Consider the following 26,253-nt stretch of genomic DNA (forward strand, 5'->3'; position numbering starts at 1 on the left):
GCAACTGAATGTTCCTTTCTCAATGGAGTACTTTGCATTTGTCCTTATTGAATTTCATCCTATTTACTTCAGACCGTGTCACGGAGTGTGGGGGAGTCCAGGCCCTGCACCCCTCTTCCTGGGATTCACTGAGACTCTCAGCCAGCCAGTAAAACAGAAGGTTTATTGGACAACAGGAACACAGTCCAAAACAGAGCTTGTGGGTACAACCATGACCCCTCAGTCAAGTCCTTCTGGTGGAGCAGGGAGCTTAGACCCCAGCCCTGGGGTTCCCTGAGTTCCTCCACCCAGCACCAAACTGAAACTAAACCCCCCCAGCAGGCTCCCTTCTCAGCCTGTCTTCTCATTCCTGGGCAGAGGTGTCCCCTCCCTCCCCCTCCCCCTCCTGGCTCAGGCTCTCAGCTCTCCCATCCCCAGGGCACATTCCCAGGTCAACACTCCCCCCTCCCTGCTGCATCACATCATCACAGACCGTTTCTCCAGTTTGTCCAGATCATTTTGAATTTTAATCCTGTCCTCCAAAGCACTTGCAACCCCTCCCAGCTGGGTATCGTCTGAGGACTTTATACCGAGGGTACCTAGGCTCAGGGAGGGGTTGTGCAGGGTGTCCAATTCCGCCAGGGCCAGAGTCCCATTTTAGAGATGTTCTTAGGGCAGCATCTGAGCCTGGTACCAGGTGCTCCCCTCGGCCCCCCACTCTCACTGGGTTGGTTGCACACAGGTCCAGGGGAGGATCTGGCCTTTATGTAGCACCCGAGGCCGGGTCTGCTGGTGACACGTGGCGCTGGGGCAGGGTGACCTGATGTCCCACCCAGGTCACGGTGCACTTGCAGCGGGCTAGTGAAGACGCTCCAGCCCCGGCGGGAGAAGCTCCCAGCAGCACGGTGACCCCGCTCCCGCCAGCCCAGCGCTGTCCTGCTCCCCACCCCACGTGGGGTCCCGCCCAGCCCAGCGCCCATCTCCGCGCCCGAATGAAAGCCGCACCGCACCAAGGACGGTGAGGGGGCGTCTCGGCCAGCCCATGGGAGCTGGAAGTTGCCGGCCTCTTCCAGGACCAGGTTGGGAGGGGAGGGGACTAAAACTGCAGGGCAAAGAAGAGACCAGTAAGTGTTACAGGGGCCTGATCCCCAAGGGACCCCTCCCTGAGCCTAGGTAAAAATTCTTCCGTCCTAAGTGCAGGACCCTGCACTTATCCTTGTTGAACCTCCTCAGATTTCTTTTGGCCCAATCCTCCAATTTGTCTAGGGCCCTCTGTATCCTATCCCTACCCTCCAGCGTATCTACCTCTCCTCCCAGTTTAGTGTCATCTGCAAACTTGCTGAGGGTGCAATCCACACCATCCTCCAGATCATTAATGAAGATATTGAACAAAACCAGCCCCAGGAGTGACCCTTGGGGCACTTCGCTTGATACTGGCTGCCAACTAGACATGCAGCCATTGATCACTACCTACAAGGCAGATGACAAGGCTGGATCACAAGGCTGAACGACAGGCCGTGCTCCAGCAGCTCCCCGCACGGCCAGATATTCAAACTCACGTCAGGACTGGGGGCTCCATTCGGAGCCCGAGGACGAGGAGCCTTTTGTGGTCCAGCTACTTAGAGCAAGAGCTCGTTTTCTCACAATTGGGACTTGGTAACATGGCGACTTAGGAGTGGAAATACCAGGGTGCCCAGATGCCATGGTGAGGGATGCTGCATAAACCTACCTAGGGCTAGCTGCCAGCTCACGCCAAGGCCCTTAGGCTCTCAGATGAACACTGACTGATACCCAGCTGGAAACCAGTCTGGCTCACCTGTGTGTTCGTGTTGTTAAAACAGATGTGAAGTTGATAAGAATATTTAGTGCTTAGACTTGATGAAATGCTTGTGGGATACTGCACGTAGTAATCTCACAGACAACGTCCGTACCCCATGTTATACTGAGGGTTTGCCTGTAAAGCTCTGTAACTGTGTGACTCATCCAACAGGAAAGAAGCATTAATTAGTGTAAAGTGCTGGCTTCCTACAGTGAAAAGAAAAGGAGTACTTGTGGCACCTTAGAGACTAACCAATTTATTTGAGCATGAGCTTTCGTGAGCCACAGCTCACTTCATCAGACACATCTGATGAAGTGAGCTGTGGCTCACGAAAGCTCATGCTCAAATAAATTGGTTAGTCTCTAAGGTGCCACAAGTACTCCTTTTCTTTTTGCGAATACAGACTAACACGGCTGTTCCTCTGAAACCTTCCTACAGTGGTAGCTCTGCCCACCAAGAAGGCCCATTGAAACCAATGAGCCACTGTGAAACATCCAAGAACTAAGACTTTGCTAATTGCTCCCCCACTCCCACGAAGAGGAGACGTGCAGGTGTCACGGAGTGTGGGGGAGTCCAGGCCCTGCACCCCTCTTCCTGGGATCCACTGAGACTCTCAGCCAGCCAGTAAAACAGAAGGTTTATTGGACAACAGGAACACAGTCCAAAACAGAGCTTGTGGGTACAACCCGGACCCCTCAATCACGTCCTTCTGGGGGAGCAGGGAGCTTAGACCCCAGCCCTGGGGTTCCCTGTGTTCCTCCACCCAGCCCCAAACTGAAAACTAAACCCACCCAGCAGGTTCCCTGCTGCAGCCTCCTTCCACATTCCTGGCAGAGGTGTTACCTCCCCCTCCCCCTCCTGGCTCAGGTGACAGGCTCTCAGGTCTCCCATCCCCAGGGCACATTCCCAGGTCAACACTCCCCCCTCCCTGCTGAGTCACATCCTCACAGCAGATGGACTCATCCCACCAGCCTGAACTCTGGGGATAATCCCTGACGAGAAGCAATTGTGTCTTTGATGGTGTTTGGACTCTGGGGGGCCAGGATCACCAAGCATAAGCAAAAGATCCCCAGTGCTTGGCCTGGGCTAGCCCCACAGGACACAGAGCTTGCTCATTACAGCAGCTTCTTTCATCTTTTGGAACCTAGAGATTGTAACTCGTGTGTCTTTGTTAACCTGATTTAACCTTGCAAATAACTCTATTTCTCTTTCTTAGTTACTAGCTCTTTAGTTCATTTAGTATAGGGCTGGCTACAAGCGCCTTTGGAGTAAGATCTAGGGTGCAATTGACCTGGGGTGCCTGGTCCTTTGAGATTGGGAGTAACCTGAATATTGTTGAGTTTTGGCATAAGGGACCATCTATCACAAAGGCAGGCTCTCCTGGGTGGCAAGGCAGACCCGAGTGCTGCAGAGGGCTGTCTGTGACTCCATGCTTAGGCTGACGTAGTGCCTGAGGAGTTCACACTTGCTACTTGGTTGGTGAAGTCTATAGAAGTCACAGCCAGTTTAGGGTTTGTGCCGGTTTCTTCAGTCTGCCCTGTGGTTGGTACCCACACTCTGAGCCACTGCAGCTCCCCAGGCTGGGACAGCTCCTGTCTGGTGCCACACTAGACCCGGAGCAGCTGGTTTTCTGAAGGAGCTAACGAGCTCAGGGAAGAGAGCGCCCACTGTCAGCAAGGCCGCCGGGCACTAAGGGCAGGAGGGAGGAGCACGGAGTAGGGAAGAGACCAGCCAGTCAGGCTGTTGTGAAGGCCAAGACTATAACAGGGTTCAAAAAAGAACGAGTTAGATTCTATGGAGGACAGGCCCATCAATGGCTGTTCGCCAGGGTGGGCATGAAGCATGGGGCCCTGCTGCTCTGAGGGGGCAGGGGCACGTCTGTGTGCACTGGGGAGAGAGACAGGCTAGGGAAAGAGGAGGGAAGATACAGCAATTAAAATCACGTTTTAAAAAGGGGCAAGCGGCCTCCACACAGTCCCTGGCCTGCAGAGGGGCCCAGCACATGCTCCCCGGTTCCTTCCCTCACGGCTGGGGGGAGGTCTCCGGCACTGGGTGCAGCTCCGTGGGGGCAGGCGCCTGGCGGGCTCTGCTCTCCAGGGCCAGCTGCATGCTCCAGATGCTGAGGGGGCGCATGTAGGCCAGAGAGCGGAAGAGCTTCCTTTGGCAATAGGCCTCCGGCGTCTGGAAGGCCATGCCCAGCCGCTCCCACACGGTCCGGTAGCAGCCCTCCGCTGTGTGGAAGCCCTCCTGCACCAGGCCCTGCAGCAGAGGGAGGAGAGAGTCAGGCCCAGAGTCACCTGGCACCGGCTGCTCGTGCCAAGGGGCGCCGTGCACACACCCACCTCCTGGATCATGGTGGCTGCCAGAGCGTACACAACCCCAACCCAGGCCTCGCTGGACTGCAGGCTGGATGTGTCCAGGCTCCCATCGGGCCTCATGCCGTTCACGGCGCCCATCGTCCCATTGGCAAAGCTCATGACGTTCAGCTCAAAGATGGTCTTCAGCGCGCTGACAATATGGCTCCTGGGGAACACCTGCGGAGAGAGACGCCATCAGGCCTCTCGGCCACACAGGGCCGCACCCTGAACCCAGGGCCCGGCCTGCACCGCCCCAGGGGCTGGGCCTCGGAGACAGCATAGGCAGATAGGGCCAGTACCTCATCTGCCTTCTGTACAGCACAGGCCATGGACGAGCACCCAGATGCCCGGGGCTGAGCCCTGTGGAGAGGCGGCAGGCTGGACGTGACGACAGCGAGGTGGCGAGCCACCACGGCCCCTGCAGGTCTGCCCCAATGGCTCGCCAACGTTCCCGAGCCAGCGGCAAACAGGGGAGCGAGGTGGCCGGCCCCACGTCTGCCTGCCTCTGGGTGCCCTAGCCTGAGGGGTCAGGTTCCCATTCTGCAGCTGGCTGAACTGGAGGGGCGAGACTCAACCCCTGACCGGCAGCCTTACCCACTCAGCCACCCCCTCCTTAATCCTCAAACTCTCTGGCTTCTTGTCCTGCCTGTCCCTCCTGGATTACAGAGCCCAGCAGTCCCCGGGATCGTGCCCCAGGCTGACCTTGTGCACCATGGCAAGTCACCGCTCCATTTTCTCTTTGGTAAACTGACCAGACAGCGCACGTTCAGTCTCTCACCCTCACACCCCCTGCCCTCACACCATCGGGGTGGCTTTTCCCCCACCCTCTCCAGTTGTTCAAGGCCTTTTTAAAACGAGTGCCTGCGGCTCCCAGTCTCGGCTGCACCAGTGCTGCGCGCAGGGGTAAAAGCAGCTCCCTGCTCCTGCCCGTGGCTGCCCCGTGAACACATCACAGGAGCCTTGTGTGCCATAGCAGGGCACGCGCAGCTCAGCGCGTCCTAGGACTGGCAGGGACCTCGGGGAGTCTCCAGTCCAGGCCCCTGCACTCATGGCAGGACTAAGTATTATCTAGACCAGGGGTCTCCAACCTTTTCACGCCCAAGGTCACTTTCTGAATTTAAGTGCAACCCAGGATTTCCCCTTCCCCGAGCCCGCCCCTTCCCCGAAGCCCCCCCTCCTTCCCCCCCCCCCATTGCTCGCTCTCCCCCACCCCACTTTCACTGGGCTGGGGCAGAGTGTTGGAGTGCAGGAGGGGATACAGGGTGCTGGCTCTGGCAGGGGAGTCAGGGGTGGGGCTTGGGGTGCAGGAGGGGGTTTGGGGTTCAGGCTCTGGGAGGGGAGTCAGGGCTGGGGAACAGTGTTGGGGTGCAGGAGGCGGTGGGCTTGGGGTGCAGGAGAGGGTTTGGGGTGCTGGCTCTGGGGAGGGTCAGGGATGGAGCTTGGGGTGCAGGAGGAGGTTTGGGGTACTAGCTCCGGAAGGGGGCTCAGGGCTGGGGGTTGGAATGTGGCCTCCCGCCGGGCAGCACTTACTTCCGGTGGCTCCCGGTCGGCAGCATAGCGTGGCTGCTGCTAGGGCCAGCTCCCTGCCTACCCCAGCCCCACACCACTCCCAGAAGGGGCCAATGCAGCCCTGCGGGGGGCGGGCAGCATGTGGCTTCGCACGCGGCCCCTCTCTGCAAGCAAAGCCCCCGCAGCTCCCATTGGCCGCAGCTCCCCATTCCCGGCCAACGGGAGCTGCAGGAGCAGTGCACGGAGGGAGACCCCTGCCGCCCCGCCCTGCCCTGGGGCCGCGCTGGCCACTTCTGGGAGTGGTGTGGGGCTGGGGCAGGCAGGGAGCCGGTCTCAGCAGCAACCCCGCTGGGCCGCCGAAGATCGCGATCGACTGGGAGATCCTCGAGGATCGACCGGTTGGTGACCACTGATCTAGACCATCCCTGACAGGTGTTTGTCTAAACTGCTCTTCGAAATCTCCGACGATGGAGATCCCACCACCTCCCTGGGCAATTTATTCCAGTGCTGAACCACCCTGACAGTGAGGCAGTTTTTCCTAAAGTCCAACCTAAACCGCCCTTGCTGCAATTTAAGCCCATTGCTTCTTGTCCTGTCCTCAGAGGTTAAGGAGAACAATTTCTCTCCCTTCTCCTTATAACAGCCTTTTATGTGCTTGAAAACTGTTATCATGTCCCCTCTCAGTCTTCTCTTCTCCAAACTAAACAAACCCAAGTTTTTCAATCTTCCCTCATGGGTCATGTTTTCTACACATTTAATCATTTCTGTTGCTCTTCTCTGGATTCTCTCCAATTTGTCCACATCTTTCCTGAAATGTGGCGCCCAGAACTGGACACAAGACTCCAGTTGAGACCTAATCAGCACAGAGTAAAGCAGAAGAATAACTTCTCGTGTCTTGCTTACAACACTCCTGCTAAGACGTCCCAGAATGAGGTTTGCTTTTCTTGCAACAGCGTTACACTGTTGACTCATATTTAGCTTGTGGTCCACTATGACCCCCAGATCCCTTTCCGCAATACTCCTTCCTAGACACTTATTTCCCATTCTGTGTGTGTGCAACTGAGTGTTCCTTTCTCAATGGAGTACTTTGCATTTGTCCTTATTGAATATCATCCTATTTACTTCAGACCGTTTCTCCAGTTTGTCCAGATCATTTTGAATTTTAATCCTGTCCTCCAAAGCACTTGCAACCCCTCCCAGCTGGGTATCGTCTGAGGACTTTATACCGAGGGTACCTAGGCTCAGGGAGGGGTTGTGCAGGGTGTCCAATTCCGCCAGGGCCAGAGTCCCATTTTAGAGATGTTCTTAGGGCAGCATCTGAGCCTGGTACCAGGTGCTCCCCTCGGCCCCCCACTCTCACTGGGTTGGTTGCACACAGGTCCAGGGGAGGATCTGGCCTTTATGTAGCACCCGAGGCCGGGTCTGCTGGTGACACGTGGCGCTGGGGCAGGGTGACCTGATGTCCCACCCAGGTCACGGTGCACTTGCAGCGGGCTAGTGAAGACGCTCCAGCCCCGGCGGGAGAAGCTCCCAGCAGCACGGTGACCCCGCTCCCGCCAGCCCAGCGCTGTCCTGCTCCCCACCCCACGTGGGGTCCCGCCCAGCCCAGCGCCCATCTCCGCGCCCGAATGAAAGCCGCACCGCACCAAGGACGGTGAGGGGGCGTCTCGGCCAGCCCATGGGAGCTGGAAGTTGCCGGCCTCTTCCAGGACCAGGTTGGGAGGGGAGGGGACTAAAACTGCAGGGCAAAGAAGAGACCAGTAAGTGTTACAGGGGCCTGATCCCCAAGGGATCCCTCCCTGAGCCTAGGTAAAAATTCTTCCGTCCTAAGTGCAGGACCCTGCACTTATCCTTGTTGAACCTCCTCAGATTTCTTTTGGCCCAATCCTCCAATTTGTCTAGGGCCCTCTGTATCCTATCCCTACCTGCCACTATATCTACCTCTCCTCCTAGTTTAGTATCATCCGCAAATTTGCTGAGAGTGCAATCCACACCATCCTCCAGATCATTTATGAAGATATTGAACAAAACCGGCCCCAGGACCAGCCCCTGGGGCACTCCACTTGATACTGGCTGCCAACTAGACATGGAGCCATTGATCACTACTCGTTGAGCCCGACAATCTAGCCAACTTTCTACCCACCTTATAGTGCATTCATCCAGCCCATACTTCTTTAACTTGCTGACAAGAATACTGTGGGAGACCGTGTCAAAAGCTTTGCTAAAGTCAAGAAACAATACATCTACTGCTTTCCCTTCATCCACAGAACCAGTAATCTCATCATAGAAGGCAATTAGATTAGTCAGGCATGACCTTCCCTTGGTGAATCCATGCTGACTGTTCCTGATCACTTTCCTCTCGTGTAAGTGCTTCAGGATTGATTCCTTGAGGACCTGTTCCATGATTTTTCCGGGAACTGAGGTAAGGCTGACTGGCCTGTAGTTCCCAGGATCCTCCTTCTTCCCTTTTTTAAAGATGGGCACTACATTAGCCTTTTTCCAGTCATCCGGGACTTCCCCCGTTCGCCACGAGTTTTCAAAGATAATGGCCAATGGCTCTGCAATCACAGAGCTGGAGGACTGTGAGAAGTAACGGCAGGACCGTGAGAGAGAGTGAAAGCATGAGGAAGAGCAGAGACGGCATGAACTGGCGACAGCAGAGCTGAGAGGCAGAGAGATCCCTGCTGGGGTGAGTGGGGATGGGCCAAGGGTGGCTAAGCCCGCAGGGAACTCCGATATCAAAGTGGTGTCTCAGTTTAAGGAAGGGGATGATGTAGACACCTTCCTCACTGCTTTTGAGAAGGCCTGCAATGCGCACCAGGTTGACCCTACAGACAGGCTCCAGCATCTCACCCCCTTACTGTGTCCCAAGGCCATAGGGATGTTCAGCCAGATGGATGGGGTGGAACCTGGGGACTATGAACTGTTCAAACAAGCCCTGCTGCGCAAGTTTGAATTGACCCCCGAGGTATACAGGAAAAGTGTCCAGGGTGTGCAGAAGACCCCGGGGATGACCTACCTGCAGATGGCCACCTTGATGGGTGACCGCCCTTCTGTGGTGGTTAAGCACTGGAACAAGTTACCTTGGGAAGCTGTGGAATTTCTGTCATTGGAGGTTTTTAGAACAGTTCAGACAGACACCTGTCAGGGATGGTCTCGATAATACTTAGTCCTGCCTCAGTGCAGGAATTGGACTAGATGACCTATCAAGGTCCCTTTCATTTCTACATTTCTATGATTCTATGATACAGACAAACCAACAGGAGAGTACAAGGAAACGACGAGACCATTTCAGTCAGCATGATGGGCAGTTGAGAGGGGGGATTGAACTGCTGAGAAAGAGAGAGATGGGGAAATATATTCGCAACCCAGCATGCTCCACCGATGCCGTATGACCCCTCTACATTAAGTAGTTCCCCATCACTCTCCTTGTCCCAGGTCACTATGCAGTTTTAAGTAGCCTGCTGCAGATGGTGAACTAAGAACTATTTTCAAATAATAATAACACAGAATGGCACAATATTTTTCCGTTGGAACAAAGTTTATTTGGTACCTAGAGTCCAGAACTCACGAAGGGCTGAAACTTTCTAAGAGAAATGAACCTTTGAGCTGGGAGCACTGAGAGTGGATAGTCCTGAGCGAACGTAAAGGCCATTTAGAAGGGGAGCACCATTTCCTTGGGACTTCAGTAAGGTTGGTGCAATCTCTACCATAGACTGATGGAGAGTGAGGAAAGGAGTGAACCCAGGGCAATAAAGCTGCCAGGAGTGTCCCAGAAAGGCCCCAGCTAATGGGAGAGATTTCGGAACCATCCAGGGAAGTCAGAGAGGGGCAGGTGGGCGTCACGACTGAAAAAGCCAAGAGAGATAAAAACACAAGAGACTCATTTGCCTCCCGCGCTAGAGTATTGCTGAGAAATGAACTAAACTGCAGTGTTGGGGGCGAGGCAGCGATTCTGGGGGGGAGATGGAGACAGAGACGGGCGACTCTGCTGGGCGAGACGCTCGAGAGAGGCCAGAACAATTCAAGACCGGGTGGGCACAGGAACCGCGGAGCTGGAGAGCGTGTTCACTGTGCTGTTGGGGTTGGAGTTGGAGCATCGCAGGGTGGAGAGTGCTGCTGAAGGATTTTCCCCCGCTCTACATTTCGTTTCCGGGTGAAAACGTTTGTGCCGACCCTGCAGGGAAGCACAGAGCTGGTGTTACTGGCCTAGCATGGGCCTGCACTGGGGGCTGCCCAATACAAGGAGAGGCAGGAGCACCAAGCTCCCCTGGGGATGCTCCCCCCTCACAGGATGCCCACACTCCCGCTGGGTTGCTCACCCATTAGCAAGTTCTTGAAGAAGAGCGATGGGAGGACATGGCCCTGCCCCGGCCTGACCCGCCAGGGGATCACACACAGCCCTGGGGTGTGACAGGGCCCAGGGAACTCAGCACATTTGGGGAATAAACCTTCATTCACGTTCACACCACCTCCTTCTCCTCCAGCCAGGTACAGGGGATGGATTTGTGATTTTGGGCTGAGAGCCCTGCCCTGCCCTTGGCCATCTCATCCTGCACAGCCCCAGAGCCGGGCTCGGGATCCCAGCCCTTGGCACAGCGCCGAGCAGAGACGGGGCCAGGCCCTGCAGTCCCAGCTCTGCAGGCTGCACCTTCGCTCCTGGGCAGTCTGTGCCCCTCACCCACCTGGTCGCTCTCCAGCCATCTCCAGGGGATCCAACCTCCTCACGCAGCAGCCACATGGTCTTCAGAGTTTCCTTCCCTTTATCATCCACGAAGCACTGGCCCACGAAGACGGTTGTTGAGTCTGCGAGGGAGCCGGAGAGGAGACTGTGATGAAGTGGGACTGTTCTTAATGTTTCCTCTGAATAGTGTGGGGGTGCCTCAGTTTCCCCTAGGCAGTTCTTAAGTATCTAGGGGGTGGAGTAAGGGTGTATGATCATTGCAGAGCCCTAGAGGGCAGGTGTGTGCAGGAGTCTGGACACAGAGAATGGCCGACACCCTGTTTCCTGGCAACTGATGGCCTGGGCCCTTCCCCCCCTGCAAGGTGAGAGCTGAAGGGCTGGAGAACAAAGGAATCAGGTGACCACCTGGCCCGGGGAAAGGAACAAAGCCCAGAGGAGGAGGGGCTGGAGGGGGTTTCAGTTTGGGGCTGGCTGGGACATGGAGTGAAGTGCAGACGGGGTTGTCTGGCTCACTGCCCCCCAAAATGGACCCAGCTGAGGGGTCCCGTTCTCTGCACCTGCAAGCTCTGTTTTAGACCATGTTCCTGTCGTCTAATAAACCTTCTGTTTTACTGGCTGGCTGAGAGTCACGTCTGACTGCAAAGTTGGGGTGCAGGACCCTCTGGCTTCCCTAGGAGCCCCGCCTGAGCGGACTCGCTGGGGGGAAGCGCACGGAGGGGCAGAGGATGCTGAATGCTCCGAGGTCAGACCCAGGAAGGTGGAAGCTGTGTGAGCTGTGTGTCCTGAAGACAGGCTGCTCACAGAAAGGCGACTACCCCAGAGTCCTGACTGACTTCATGGGGAGCAGTTCCAGAGCATCGCCCAGGGACTCCGTGACAGAGACAGAGGGAGAGACGGTGCCACGTGCTCGGTGTCCCCCAGAGACACCGAGCCCAGAGCCCAGGGTGGAGGGAGGGGGTGCGCTCTGTGGCGATGACACGACTCCCGGGCCACAGGCATACAAAGAGCCCATCTCTCCCCGATGACGCACTTTCCCAGGCACCGGCCCAGACGGCGGAGCAGTGCAATGACTCCATTTTCAGGGGCGGCTCCATGAGCCGGGTCAGGGCCAGGAAGGGGAGAGGCCTGCAGGCTGGGGGACACTTGGACTCCGCCTCCCAGGCCCCACATGCCGAGGCCATCTCCAAAGTCTGCTGGCTTCCTCCTCACCATCACCATCTCCACCTCCTCACCATCTCCTTCAGGCCCTGGTTCTACCCCTCAGCCTCTGGCCTCCCCAACCCTCAGCAGGCCATACAAAGTGCAGCTGATATCTTCCTCCCGGTCATTTGATCACGCCATTGTCCTCCCTGTGATCAGCCGCAACCTGGCCTCCCAGGTAACCCAGCCCTGGGGACCTCCCCCAGGTATCCCAGTGTCCAGCCTGCCATGGCTGGTCGAGCCAGAGGGAGCTTTTGGAAACAGACTCCGTCTTGACGTAAAGATTCCAAGTCATGGAGGATCCACCATGTGCCCAGCTCAGTTGTCCCATTGGCTAATCACCTGCACCGGTAAAAAGTTCCACTTCATTTCTAATTTGGATACGTCTGGTTTCAGATTCCAGACACCTTTGTCTGCTAGATTAAAGCATCATCGGCTGTCAGAAAAGGAGGACTTGTGGCACCTTAGAGACTAACCAATTTATTTGAGCATGAGCTTTCGTGAGCTACAGCCCACTTCATCAGATGTATACCGTGGAAACTGCAGCAGACTTTATATACACACAGAGAATATGAAACAATACCTCCTCCCACCCCACTGTCCTGCTGGTAATAGCTTATCTAAAGTGATCAACAGGTGGGCCATTTCCAGCACAAATCCAGGTTTTCTCACCCTCCACCCCCCCACACAAATTCACTCTCCTGCTGGTGCTAGCCCATCCAAAGTGACAACTCTTTACATAATCAAGTCGGGCTATTTCCTGCATAGATCCAGGTTTTCTCACATCCCCCCCACCCCCATACACACACAAACTCATCCCACCACCAACCTCAGCCTGGTCCAGTCCACACAAGAGATCCACTTCCTGGACACTACAGTGCTCATAAACAATGGTCACATAAACACCACCCTATACCGGAAACCTACTGACCGCTATTCCTACCTGCATGCCTCCAGCTTTCACCCTGACCACACGACACGATCCATCGTCTACAGCCAAGCTCTGCGATACAACCGCATTTGCTCCAACCCCTCAGACAGAGACAAACACCTAGAAGATCTCTGTCAAGCTTTCTTACAACTACAATACCCACCTGCAGAAGTAAAGAAACAGATTGATAGAGCCAGAAGAGTTCCCGGAAGTTACCTACTACAGGACAGGCCTAACAAAGAAAATAACAGAACGCCACTAGCGGTCACCTTCAGCCCCCAACTAAAACCCCTCCAACGCATTATTAAGGATCTACAACCTATCCTAAAGGATGACCCAACACTCTCACAAGTCTTGGGAGACAGGCCAGTCCTTGCCTACAGACAGCCCCGCAACCTGAAGCAAATACTCACCAACAACCACATACCACACAACAGAACCACTAACCCAGGAACTTATCCTTGCAACAAAGCCCGTTGCCAATTGTGCCCACATATCTATTCAGGGGACACCATCACAGGGCCTAATAACATCAGCCACACTATCAGAGGCTCGTTCACCTGCACATCCACCAATGTGATATATGCCATCATGTGCCAGCAATGCCCCTCTGCCATGTACATTGGTCAAACTGGACAGTCTCTACGTAAAAGAATAAATGGACACAAATCAGATGTCAAGAATTATAACATTCATAAACCAGTCGGAGAACACTTCAATCTCTCTGGTCACGCAATCACAGACATGAAGGTCGCTATCTTAAAACAAAAAAACTTCAAATCCAGACTCCAGCGAGAAACTGCTGAATTGGAATTCATTTGCAAATTGGATACTATTAATTTAGGCTTAAATAGAGACTGGGAGTGGCTAAGTCATTATGCAAGGTAGCCTGTTTCCTCTTGTTTTTTCCTACCCCCCCCCCCCCTCCCCCAGATGTTCTGGTTTAACTTGGATTTAAACTTGGAGAGTGGTCAGTTTAGATGAGCTATTACCAGCAGGAGAGTGAGTTTGTGTGTGTATGGGGGTGGGGGGGATGTGAGAAAACCTGGATCTATGCAGGAAATAGCCCGACTTGATTATGTAAAGAGTTGTCACTTTGGATGGGCTAGCACCAGCAGGAGAGTGAATTTGTGTGGGGGGGTGGAGGGTGAGAAAACCTGGATTTGTGCTGGAAATGGCCCACCTGTTGATCACTTTAGATAAGCTATTACCAGCAGGACAGTGGGGTGGGAGGAGGTATTGTTTCATATTCTCTGTGTATATATAAAGTCTGCTGCAGTTTCCACGGTATGCATCCGATGAAGTGAGCTGTAGCTCACGAAAGCTCATGCTCAAATAAATTGGTTAGTCTCTAAGGTGCCACAAGTACTCCTTTTCTTTTTACCACTGATACTAGATCTAAGAATCATTAAACAGGACCAGGAACGCTCCCTTGAGACTAGCCAGCCCTATCTTTAAACACTAGAAACAACACCCACCCACTCAAGAACAAACACTCACCCACTTGCATGACTTGGCTTTGGCCTCCCTCCCCACTGCTTAGCAAGTGAGTTACGGCTGAGGGTGACTCCCGCAATCAGTGCATGTAGGGTGCAGTTTGGCTGTCCTTTACTCGTACAATGAGCATAACCACATTTCCTTGCCCCTGCACTCAGCCCTGGAGGGATCTGTAACCCAACCCCAGCCAAAAGGGATCATGGGGCAAAGCAGCTCTGTCTGCCCCACACCGAGGCTGAGTGGGTGTGTCTATGCAAACGCAGTCTGCTCCGGGAGTCTTTCCGCCCAGCTCCCCACTGGATGTCAGGGGATGGTTCACTCACACCCTACTTACAGCTGTTACCTCTACAGCACCCTCACTCTGCATCATTCACTATTTTAGAACTGGCTCAGCCCAGCTCATTAGACAGGTAATAAGGACACTGAGCAGTGTCCTCCCCCTGAGACAGGTACTCCCAGAAGACAGTAGAAGCCCCTCTCCTCTCCTTTCCCTTCCTCTTGTAACCAGGCTCCTTTACCCAGCAGTGCCTGACTGTGATCACGGACTGGGCCGCCCCCTGCCAGGCAGGATGTGAACAGGCTGCCTTGTCCTGCGCCCCCCCGAAATCCTCATGCCTCCCTGCTGGCTCAAGGCTCCTGTCGGTCCCTGGCACTGAGAGGAGCCGGGCGATGGCAGATGAAGTGGGATCCGGGTGCTGGCTGTGCTCTGTCTCGGCCAGGTCAGGTGCAGGTGCGGTTGTGCACATCTGGGCATGGTATGTGTGGGGGCAGCTGCACCCACGGACCCTGGCTAGAGCCACCAGAGCCACGGGCAGGGAGCAAAGGAGCGACCCAGGGGGATGAACCTGCCAAGGGGTGTCCCAGGAAGGGCCCGGCTAACGGGAGAGAATCCGGCACCTCCCGGGGAATCCAGGGAGGGGCAGGTGGGAGTCACGGCTCAGCAACAGCTTCACCCCAAGGGCCAAGAGCAGTAAAAACACCAGAGACTCATTTGCCTCCCGCGCGAGAGCTTTACTGGGAAAGGAACTAAACTGCAGCATGGGGGGGTGGGGACAGCGATTCTGGGGGGGTCACCGGAGAGCGAGGGGGAGTTGGAGACAGAGACGGGTGATTCTGCAGCCCAGCAAACAGCCCTGAGGCCGGGCGACACGCTCTCGAGAGAGCCCAGGACAATCCCGGACAGGATCACCGGTCACACTTCAGTCCTCACGGATTCGCCCACATTCTGCACCTTGATCCGAGTGAAAACGTTTGTACCGACCCTGCGGGGAAGCACAGAGCCTGGGTTACTGGCCCAGCATGGGCCTGCACTCGGGGCTGCCCCATACACTAGAGGGGAGAAAGAGGCAGGGGCAGAAGGTGCATGAGCCTGAGGAGAGAAGCCCAAAGAGGGACACCCCATCCCCAGGGCACCTAGTCTGGGTGCTGAGCACCGCTGTCTGGGGAACGCCCCTCGTCCAGGCTCCATCTCACGGGGCCCCCAGCAGCTCCATGCAGGGGCTGGCAGACAATTAATATGGGCGTTACCTCAGGGGGGCACCCAGCCGCCCAGCCCAGGGAGGCAGCCTGGCTGTGGGCACCCCGCACTGGCAGGGCCTCAGAGCCACCCAGCAGCACCCGGGGTGGGGGGGGCAGGGGCTCCGCAGGCTGCACATCCCCATGGTGCTCAGCAGGGCCATTGAGGGCAGGGGCCCTTCAGCAGCCACTCGCTCAAATCTCCCCTTGGTGCCCCCGGGAGGTGCCCCCAGCCCCCCAGTAGCCTCCCGCCTGGCTGCTGACACACTGGGTGCCAGCCTGTGCTCTGAGGAGGGCTGGGCACAAACAGGTCACCAGGCAGGAGCTCCCTTGCCGCAGGGAGGGGCACGAAGTAGCACCAGAGGCCTGGGCCCCCTCCCCAGGGGTCAGTCCTGGGGCCGCTGCTACTCAGTGTTTTCATGTAGGACTTGGACAATGGCATGGCGAGGGGGCTTATACAATGTGGGGGTGACACCAGGCTGGGAGGGGCTGGCAGCACTTGGGGGCAGGATTAAAATCCAGAGTGACCTTGAGAAATTGGACAATTGGTCTGAGTTCACCTGGATGAAATTCAAAGAAGACAAGTGCAAAGTACTTCAGCCAGGAGCGAAAAATCCTATGCACAGCTACAAAGTGGGGATCATCTAGCTAGGAGGGAGCACTGCTGAAACCAGCTGTGGGGTGTCGTGGATCACAAACTGAACATGAGCCCACAGCGTGATGCAGCTGGGGAAAAGGCTGATCGAATCGAGGGCTGTGTTAACAGGAGCGTTATATGTACGAGAGGGGAGGTGATTGTCCTCTCCTCACGCTGGGGAGGCCTCAGCTGGAGGCCTGGGCCAGGTCTGGGTGCTGCGCTTTAGGAAAGATGTGGAGAAATTGGAGAGGGGCCAGAGGAGAGCAAGAAAAACGATCAATGGTTTAGAAAATGCAACCTGAGGAAAGGGTAGAAATACTGTGCATGGTTATTCTTGAGAACAGAAGAGTGAGGGGGGACCTGATGGCCATCTGCAGATGCTTAGGACTTCTGGGGCTTTTCTGATGGTCCTGTCACCGAGTTCTCTCCTCCTCCCTGCCAGAGTCAGGCTCACAGTGGTCAGTGCAGGAGCGTCTGGGGAAGACGTGCTGCTCCCCACTGCAGGCCATTGCCTGTCTCCTCCGGCCACGGGACTGGTCCCCACCCCATCACCTGAGTCTCCTCCTGTGACGAAGTGGGACTGTTCTTAATGTTTCCTCTGAATAGTGTGGGGGTGCCTCAGTTTCCCCTAGGCAGTTCTTAAGTCTCTAGGGGTGGGGTAAGGGTGTATGATCATTGCAGAGCCCTAGAGGGCAGGTGTGTGCAGGGGTCTGGACACAGAGAATGGCCGACACCCTGTTTCCTGGCAACTGATGGCCTGGGCCCTTCCCCCCTGCAAGGTGAGAGCTAAAGGGTTGGAGAACAAAGGAATCCGGTGACCTCCTGGCCTGGGAAAGGGACAAAGCCCAGAGGAGGAGGGGCTGGAGGGAGTTTCAGTTTGGGGCTGGCTGGGACATGGAGTGAAGGGCAGACGTGGTTGTCTGGCTCACTGCCCCCCAAAATGGACCCAGCTGAGGGGTCCCGTTCTCTGCACCTGCAAGCTCTGTTTTAGACCATGTTCCTGTCGTCTAATAAACCTCTGTTTTACTGGCTGGCTGAGAATCACGTCTGACTGCGAAGTTGGGGGGCAGGACCCTCTGGCTGCCCCAGTACTCCGCCTGGGCGGACTCGCTGTGGGAAGCGCACGGTGGGGCAGAGGATGCTGAATGCTCCCAGGTCAGACCCAGGAAGGTGGAAGCTGTGTGAGCTGTGTGTCCTGAAGACAGGCTGCTCACAGAAAGGCGACTGCCCCAGAGTCCTGACTGGCTTCATGGGGAGCAGTTCCAGAGCATCGCCCAGGGACTCCGTGACACCCCCCTTCAGGTAGTTGAAAGCAGCTATCAAATCCCCCCTCATTCTTCTCTGCTGCAGACTAAACAATCCCAGTTCCCTCAGCCTCTCCTCGTAAGTCATGTGCCCCAGCCCCCTAATAATTTAATAACATGGTGAATAACATATCAGGGCTCTGCCCTGCCCTGCTCCAAACACCCCTCTCCAGGACACCCACGCTGGGGGCTGTGTAAAGGTCGAGGAGCGCTACAGAGTTGAAGGTTAAACACACGGACATCCCTTTGGGCTGCCACTGGAGCTCCGTGGACAGGCGCCCAGGTGACCGGGGTCCCTGCTTCAAGAGAGCGGAACATTTGAGGCCGTGTCTGCACGAGCAATGTGAGAGCCACGGAGCTGCAGTGTGACACTGACTACAGCGATGGACGGGGTTCTCCCATCGCGGTGGGGAATCCGCCTCTCCGAGAGGCAGTAGTGATGCTGGTCTATATATCTATATGAATCTACACTGTGATTCCTAGATCCATGTAATATGTTATAGGTCATTGCGGCCTGGTATGAATGACACGTGTCACGGAGTGTGGGGGAGTCCGGGCCCTGCACCCCTCTTCCTGGGATTCACTGAGACTCTCAGCCAGCCAGTAAAATGGAAGGTTTATTGGACAACAGGAACAAACAGAGCTGTGGGTACAACGAGGACCCCTCAGTCAAGTCCTTCTGGGGAGCAGGGAGCTTAGACCCCAGCCCTGGGGTTCCCTGCGTTCCTCCACCCAGCCCCAAACTGAAACTAAACCCCCCAGCAGGCTCTCTCCTGCAGCCTCCGTCCACATTCCCCTCCCCCTCCTGGCTCAGGTGACAGGCTCTCAGGACTCCCATCCCCAGGGCACATTCCCAGGTCAACACTCCCCCCTCCCTGCTGCGTCACATCGTCACAACTCATGCTTGACATGAATACTTGTGTTGCAAGTTAGCAACCGAAGCAAGGACTTAAGGTCAAGGACTGTTTTTGCACAAATAGTTCTAACAATCTTATGCTCTGAGACAGATATGGAAAATCATCAGAAAAGGAAACACCACGAGCTGGACGGATATAAAATTGTATAAGAATTGGAGGAAATGGAATGCCTTGGATCATGGTGGCCCCCCTCAGGATTGTCTCTTCGGAATTGTGTGGGTAGAAGGCCTAGTAAACAAAAGCAAAGAACCAAGGATGCGACAAAATGGACTATAAATGCATGCCTATGATTTTTGCAAATCGGAGTCGTTTATTCATCCAGAGTCCCGTGTGGATATAGATGTGGTTTTCGCTGGCTCTTCCCTGCATCTTATGATCTTATCCTGACGGAAGGAACCTCGACTGGCCCTCGGGACCATTCTGACCTTTGGACTCTGGTATAGTAAGTTTGGGGTGTGAATGCGGAGTGAGTAAAATTTGTTTTGAAATCAGTAAAGAACATTTAGAGTATTATATACCAACACTTTGTCCGGTATCTGCTTGCTCCCCATCCCATAGGGAGAACTCTATTACAGGGTCTAACAGTAAGGTCGTCCGTCTAGCAGCGTCTAGGCTTAACTACTGTATATCGCAGTGGGTGTGACACTGTTCACAGCCCTGAGCGTACGGAGAGGTTGACCTAACTGTAGTGTAGACTAGCCCACAATCTCCTTGCCAGGGACGTCTGGTTTGGGAGAACGGAGAGTCCCTACGATGCTGGTTCTGGCGGGACCCAACTGAGAGTGCCTATTCAGGACAAATTGCTTAGAGCAGGGCAGTCACAGCCCAAGGCTGGGGGTCCTCTGCACACCAAGACAAACCAAACCAGCCAAACAGAGAGGACTCTGATTTTACCCCATTGGCTAACCACAAGTCACACAAGCAATTCCCTTAGACACTATCGTTTCCCAGTATCCCCACCAGTGCCACTCGTTATGGGGACGAATAGTTATGAAAACCAATACCCCAGTAAAAGAAAAAAGGTTCCCTTGATCCCAAAGGACCAAGCCCCAGACCCAGGTCAATATACAAATCAGATCTTACCCACAAATCACACTGTTGCCAATCCTTTCGAATCTAAAATCTAAAGGTTTATTCATAAAAGGAAAGAAATAGAGATGAGAGCTAGAATGGGTTCAATGGAATCAATGACATACAGTAATGGCAAAGTTCTTGGATCAGGCTTGTAGCAGTGATGGAATAATGTTATTATTATTAACTGAATGTTAGTAAGGAGGCAACAGTCCCCTTACACAAGGAAGAAAGGAGAGCAGCAGAATACGGACCCTGGACTTCAGAAAAGCAGACTTTGACTCCCTCCGGGAAGTGATGGGCAAGATCCCCTGGGAGAATAACATGAGGGGGAAAGGAGTCCAGGAGAGCTGGCTGTATTTTAAAGAATCCTTATTGAGGTTACAGGGACAAACCATCCCGATGTGTAGAAAGAATAGTAAATATGGCAGGCGACCAGCTTGGCTTAACAGTGAAATCCTTGCTGATCTTGAACACAAAAAAGAATCATAGAATCATAGAATCATAGAATATAAGGGTTGGAAGGGACCCCAGAAGGTCATCTAGTCCAACCCCCTGCTCGAAGCAGACCAATTCCCAGTTAAATCATCCCAGCCAGGGCTTTGTCAAGCCTGACCTTAAAAACCTCTAAGGAAGGAGATTCTACCACCTCCCTAGGTAACGCATTCCAGTGTTTCACCACCCTCTTAGTGAAAAAGTTTTTCCTAATATCCAATCTAAACCTCCCCCACTGCAGCTTGAGACCATTACTCCTCGTTCTGTCATCTGATACCATTGAGAACAGTCTAGAGCCATCCTCTTTGGAACCCCCTTTCAGGTAGTTGAAAGCAGCTATCAAATCCCCCCTCATTCTTCTCTTCTGCAGGCTAAACAATCCCAGCTTCCTCAGCCTCTCCTCATAACTCATGTGTTCCAGACCCCTAATCATTTTTGTTGCCCTTCGCTGGACTCTCTCCAATTTATCCACATCCTTCTTGAAGTGTGGGGCCCAAAACTGGACACAGTACTCCAGATGAGGCCTCACTAATGTCGAATAGAGGGGAACGATCACGTCCCTCGATCTGCTCGCTATGCCCCTACTTATACATCCCAAAATGCCATTGGCCTTCTTGGCAACAAGGGCACACTGCTGACTCATATCCAGCTTCTCGTCCACTGTCACCCCTAGGTCCTTTTCCGCAGAACTGCTGCCTAGCCATTCGGTCCCTAGTCTGTAGCTGTGCATTGGGTTCTTCCGTCCTAAGTGCAGGACCCTGCACTTATCCTTATTGAACTTCATCAGATTTCTTTTGGCCCAATCCTCCAATTTGCTTACAAGAAGCTTACAAGAAGTGGAAGATTGGACAAATGACCAGGGATGATGTAGCCAGACAGCCAGCCCCCCTACCCCCTCAGACCAGCATTGCTGGAAACACAGGAGGAAGCCGGAACAGGGCACTTAACATATATTCCAGCACAGCCTTTGAAGCTGTGAAAAGCACAGGTGTGCTGCTACAATGTGCCTCGGGGAGCAGATACAACGATTAAGCTCACAGCAGGCAGAGGCCCTGTGACAGACATGGCTCTTAGCCCCTACTAAATAGCGTGATGCTCACACCCCAACATCCTAGGTGGGAAAATATTTACCCTGATAAAAGAAATGTCCAGTAGTCGAAACTTATTGTTTCTCTCCCTTGCAGGTGTAAACTACTCTTGCGAAAGCTGGCGTCACCCCGACAGACCAGCCTCAATTTGGCATAAGAAAGGAGAAAGAGAATAAAGGAGTACAGAGGTATAAGTAGGGGACCTACAGCACCATGATTTTTGAGTGCTTTTCACTATCTATCTGCTGGTCAGATAAGTGACAGCCTCCCAAGGCTTCTGCAGCTAAGAGGGTCCCTAAGCCTTGTCCCTTATTCGTCTTTCCGCGGAATTGAGTGACCGATCCTGGCTTGGCACCGCTGGAATCGAGAGATGCAAGGAGGGTAAGAAGCACCCACACCTGATCTCCTATCTTTAGTGTACACATATTTTGAAATAGAGCTCTGTACTTTGTTTTCTTTCTTTGGGATTGTGGCTTCAGTTTTGTAACTTGTTTGTGTGTGTAACATCTCTACATTTAAATAAGTAGGCACTAGCAATTTTGTAACCACATGATTAGAATCTAGCTTAATAAATTTTGGTAACCATTTGTGCATAAGCCTGACTTGTTTTCTCTGGTTTACTGTAAAGCAGCCAACACAATTAAAGAACCTCAGCCGTTTTGGCTCTAAAGCCTGGCCATTAGGTGAGAGTACTAAGAGCCTAGCGTTGAGTTGTGCCGCCTCCACGGGGCAAACTCTTGGGGCACCTGTCAGTCAATCCTGGCTGCCCGCTGCGAAGGAGCTCTGAGCTCTAGCAGTTAAAGTCACGGGTGGTTAGGACCTTGGGGCACCCGTCAGCCTAGCCCGGGCTGCCCGCCGTGAAGGGACAGTGCGTCCTAGCGGTTAAAGTCACGGATGGTATAAACGGGCATAGCTGGCACCTCACCAAACATCCTTGGCCGACAGCTAACAGATGAGTATAAAAATATTGCTCAGGGATGCAGGAGTGAAATCAGGAAGGCCAAATCACACCTGGAGTTGCAGCTAGCAAGAGATGTTAAGAGTAACAAGAAGGGTTTCTTCAGATATGTTAGCAACAAGAAGAAAGTCAAGGAAAGTGTGGGCCCCTTACTGAATGAGGGAGACAACCTAGAGACAGAGGATGTGGAAAAAGCTAATGTACTCAATGCTTTTTTGCCTGTGTCTTCACGAACAAGGTCAGCTCCCAGACTACTGCCCTGGGCAGCACAGCATGGGGAGGAGGCGACCAGCCCTCTGTGGAGAAAGAAGTGGTTCGGGACTATTTAGAAAAGCTGGACGAGCACAAGTCCATGCGGCCAGATGCACTGCATATGAGAGTCCTCAAGGAGTTGGCGGATGTGATTACAGAGCCATTGGCCATTATCTCTGAAAACTCGTGGCGATCGGGGGAAGTCCCGGATGACTGGAAAAAGACTAATGTAGTGCCCATCTTTAAAAAAGGGAAGAAGGAGGATCCTGGGAACTACAGGCCAGTCAGCCTCACCTCAGTCCCTGGAAAAATCATGGAGCAGGTCCTCAAGGAATCAGTTCTGAAGCACTTAGAGGAGAGGAAAGTGATCAGGAACAGTCAGCATGGATTCACCAAGGGCAAGTCATGCCTGACTAATCTAATTGTCTTCTATGACGAGATAACTGGCTCTGTGGATGAGGGGAAAGCAGTGGACGTGTTGTTCCTTGACTTTAGCAAAGCTTTTGACACGGTCTCCCACAGTATTCTTGCCAGCAAGTTAAAGAAGTATGGGCTGGATGAATGGACTATAAGGTGGGTAGAAAGCTGGCTAGATTGTCGGGCTCAACGGGTAGTGATCAATGGCTCCATGTCTAGTTGGCAGCCGGTATAAAGTGGAGTGCCCCAAGGGTCAGTTCTGGGGCCGGTTTTGTTCAATATCTTCATTAATGATCTGGAGGATGGTGTGGATTGCACCCTCAGCAAGTTTGCAGATGACCCTAAACTGGGAGGAGAGGTAGATACGCTGGAGGGTAGGGATAGGATACAGAGGGCCCTAGACAAATTAGAGGATTGGGCCAAAAGAAATCTGATGAGGTTCAACAAAGACAAGTGCAGAGTCCTGCACTTAGGACGAAAGAATCCCATGCACCGCTACAGACTAGGGACCGAATGGCTCGGCTTAAGTTCTGCAGAAAAGGACCTAGGGGTTACAGTGGACGAGAAGCTGGATAGGAGTCAACAGTGTGCCCTTGTTGCCAAGAAGGCCAATGGCATTTTGGGATGTATACGTAGGGGCATTGCCAGCAGATCGAGGGACGTGATCGTCCCCCTCTATTCGACATTAGTGAGGCCTCATCTGGAGTACTGTGTCCAGTTTTGGGCCCCACACTACAAGAAGGATGTGGAAAAATTGGAAAACGTCCAGCAGAGGGCAACAAAAATGATTCGGGGTCTGGAACACATGACTTATGAGGAGAGGCTGAGGGAACTTGGATTGTTTAGTCTGCGGAAGAGAAGAATGAGGGGGGATTTGATAGCTGTTTTCAACTCCCTGAAAGGGGGTTCCAAAGAGGATGGTTCTAGACTATTCTCAGTGGTAGCAGATGACAGGACAAGGAGTAATGGTCTCAAGTTGCAGTGGGGGAGGTTTAGGTTGGATATTAGGAAAAACTTTTTCACTAGGAGGGTGGTGAAGCACTGGAATGCGTTACCTCAGGAGGTGGTGGAATCTCCATCCTTAGAGGTTTTTAAGGTCAGGCTTGACAAAGCCCTGGCTGGGATGATTTAATTGGGGATTGGTCCTGCTTTGAGCAGGGGGTTGGACTAGATGACCTCCTGAGGTCCCTTCCCACCCTGGTATTCTATGATTCTATGATCAGGGTGATGGATGGGGCATTTGGATTCTCAGTGGGAAAATCCTGGGGGTCCAGCACACTGGTAAGAGTAAGAAATGTGAGTAGAGCCCCAGAGGGCGCGAAGGGCCTTTTGTTTAGGTACTTTGGGACGGTTGTTCAAGCTGGCGTTCATTTGGGGAGTCTGGGCACCCTGGACAGGGCTTGGACTTTAGGTGACTGGCCACATTGCTTTGCACTCTGTTCACGTTTGGAAGGTTTTGTTTGCAACCTGCAATTCTGTGTGTGCGTTTAAGGTTGAACTTTGAAGTGGGATGATCACACAGTGTGGACGGCCGCTGGCAGCTTCCCCTATTTACCGTGTGAAAGTTGGCAACTGTGGGAGAAGCTGATTTTGCTTATCACCTCTGGTATTCCAAGCTGGCTGCAGGTGTCAGATGTTCTGCTTCCTCCAGCCAGCTGCCTCTGGGGCTCACAGATAAGCCCTTGTTTATGGCTCTGGGCCCCACAGCTGATACCAGCCTCAGTAGCTGGCTACACCTAGCTGGGATGTTATTTATACTGTGAGCAATTTGCAGGGTGGGATGGGCAGCTTCCTCTCTTGTTTGTTTCCTTACTGCTGTGTGATTTCTCAGAATCAATCAGCTGCTTTGCTGTGAAAGGGAAAAGGGATGTGTGGCCGGGCGACACTGCAGTGGCTCATGGGGCAATTGTTAGGGTAAGTTAGCAGGGGCTGAAGCAGAGGATCGTGAGCAGCGGGTCAGGAGGTAACATGAGGCAGGGGAACCCCCAGACTGCACAATAACGGCGTGCTGGGAAGTGACAGAGTCTGGGGCACCCGCGCCACCCCCAGCGCCAGGGAGAGAGAGTTGGTAAATCACACCTGGGCATGCGGAGACTGTCTGCAAGGCGGGACATGACTGCAGACGTGTCTGCTCTCTTGCCAGGCCTACGCTTTAAAGTCAGATGGACCTATCTAAGGCCACGTCTACACGGCCACTGAGGCCAGCAAAGCTTATGTCGCTCAGGGGTGTTAAAAAAACACTCCCGTGAGCAACTTAAGTTGAGAAGGCGTAAGTGGCCGTGTGCCCAGCGCTGTGTTGGTGGGAGAGCCCCCCACCCCCCAGCACAGCTACTGCCCCTCGGGGGAGGTGGTTTTATTCCGCCACCAGGAGAGCAGCTACACGAGCGACGTGGCCCGAACCTGAGAGCGGCTGCACGGTGAAGACGTGGCCTGAGTCACTCACGGCCATGCAGACTGTCACGCCCTGAGCACTGGAATGGGGCTGCCCGAAGCCCCGGCGTAGGTGTGGGCTTGGGAGAATTCCTCTGTCAGCCCAGCTCCAGCTACACCGGGGTTAGGGCGAGATCATTACAGTGCTCAGCGCGTGAGAGTTTTCACGGCCCTGAGTGACTCAGGCCACGTCTACGCTGGCGAGCTTCCAGCGGCTTCCAGGGGTGGATTCACTGCACTGACGGGACACCTCCTTCCGCCAGCGTAGGAAGCGTTTACAATACGGTGCTGCAGCTGTGCTGGCTGGCGTGTAAACACAGCCTCCCTCGTAGCAAGGCCAGGCCAGGCCCGACCCACTTAGCTCCTTTCGTCTCCCCCGAACTCCCGCCCTCCAGCTCTCCGGGAGATCCTGCCACTTTTCTGTATCTCCACCCGAGCAGACCAGAGTTTTATCAACGGGGCTTTAACCATTGGAACAGCTTCCCCGGGGACACGGTGGCGTCTCCATCACTGAGTTGGGGGTCTCTGTCTCAGAGCTCCGCCCCAGGCTAGTGGGTGTAGGTGTCACCTGCCATCCCCAAGCCTCCTCGCAGCTGGGCCCTGCCTTCATTTCCCCTGTTAGGTCATCAATAAATCCAACCCTCACATCAAACAGCACCACTCCCATTCCGAGGTTCTGAATTCATTGACAGAAAGGTCCCAGAGACACAAGAAAGCCCCTCACCCAGCTTTCCAAGCAGGAAGGCTGACGCCCTCTGAGTTTATCAGTTACCACGAGTCCGGCAGTGCCAGGTCCCGGCTGCACCCTCAAGGCACGCTCCCCCTCCGCGTGATCCTGTTTCTGGAGCTGGGGCCTTCCTGCCAGCTGCAGCCCTCCTCCCACAGCACACGGCTCCTCACAGCCTGGTCCTGCCCCACCTCCCTTCCTGGAGCTTCTCTCTAGGAGCCTCTCGACCAGCTGAGCTCCGTAGCCTAGTACGGGGCCCAGGGGCTCGTTAGCCAGGCAGCCAGCAGCCAGCAGCCAGTTGATTGTTCACAGCTGGGCTGAGACGGGCTGGTTCTCCTGAAAGAAGCCCGTTGCAGGTAGACAGGGGCCCGACCCCCCTTTTGGGGCCAGCTGCCCCTGTCGGGGGGTTGGGAGACTTTGGGTGGGGTCTCTGGCCTGGCCTGTGCAGGAGCTCAGGCTGGATGGT

The 26,253-nt window shown here is 54.3% G+C and overlaps 2 protein-coding genes and 1 long non-coding RNA gene across 5 annotated transcripts in view; 1 reads left to right on the plus strand and 2 right to left on the minus strand.

The window, feature by feature from the left end:
- Nucleotides 1-3,731: 3,731 nt before the first annotated feature.
- On the minus strand, nucleotides 3,732-25,907 carry LOC142072079 (non-lysosomal glucosylceramidase-like). Its single transcript, XM_075128293.1, has 3 exons — nucleotides 25,833-25,907; nucleotides 4,141-4,332; nucleotides 3,732-4,057 (listed from the first exon to the last, which is right to left on the minus strand). Exons 2-3 carry the CDS (start codon nucleotides 4,273-4,275, stop codon nucleotides 3,821-3,823), a joined length of 372 nt encoding a protein of 123 aa, XP_074984394.1. The 5' UTR covers nucleotides 4,276-4,332; nucleotides 25,833-25,907; the 3' UTR covers nucleotides 3,732-3,820.
- LOC142072078 (avidin-like) overlaps nucleotides 14,973-26,253 on the minus strand; it is a 23,745-nt gene continuing 12,464 nt past the window's right edge. The window contains exon 4 of the mRNA XM_075128292.1: nucleotides 14,973-15,238. Coding sequence (XP_074984393.1) covers nucleotides 15,169-15,238 — 70 coding nt within the window. The 3' untranslated portion in view covers nucleotides 14,973-15,168. The remainder of the gene's footprint in view (nucleotides 15,239-26,253) is intronic.
- On the plus strand, nucleotides 18,321-21,590 carry LOC142072080 (uncharacterized). 3 transcript variants are annotated; one of them, XR_012668337.1, is made up of 2 exons: nucleotides 18,321-18,815; nucleotides 21,100-21,590. It is a non-coding gene; the product is annotated as an uncharacterized LOC142072080 (long non-coding RNA). The 3 variants fall into 3 exon arrangements; XR_012668336.1 differs by having other exon boundaries at nucleotides 18,321-18,791; XR_012668338.1 differs by having other exon boundaries at nucleotides 18,321-18,786.

This window comes from Caretta caretta, chromosome 5 (assembly GCF_965140235.1).
Source record: "Caretta caretta isolate rCarCar2 chromosome 5, rCarCar1.hap1, whole genome shotgun sequence".
Lineage (NCBI taxonomy): Eukaryota > Metazoa > Chordata > Testudines > Cheloniidae > Caretta > Caretta caretta.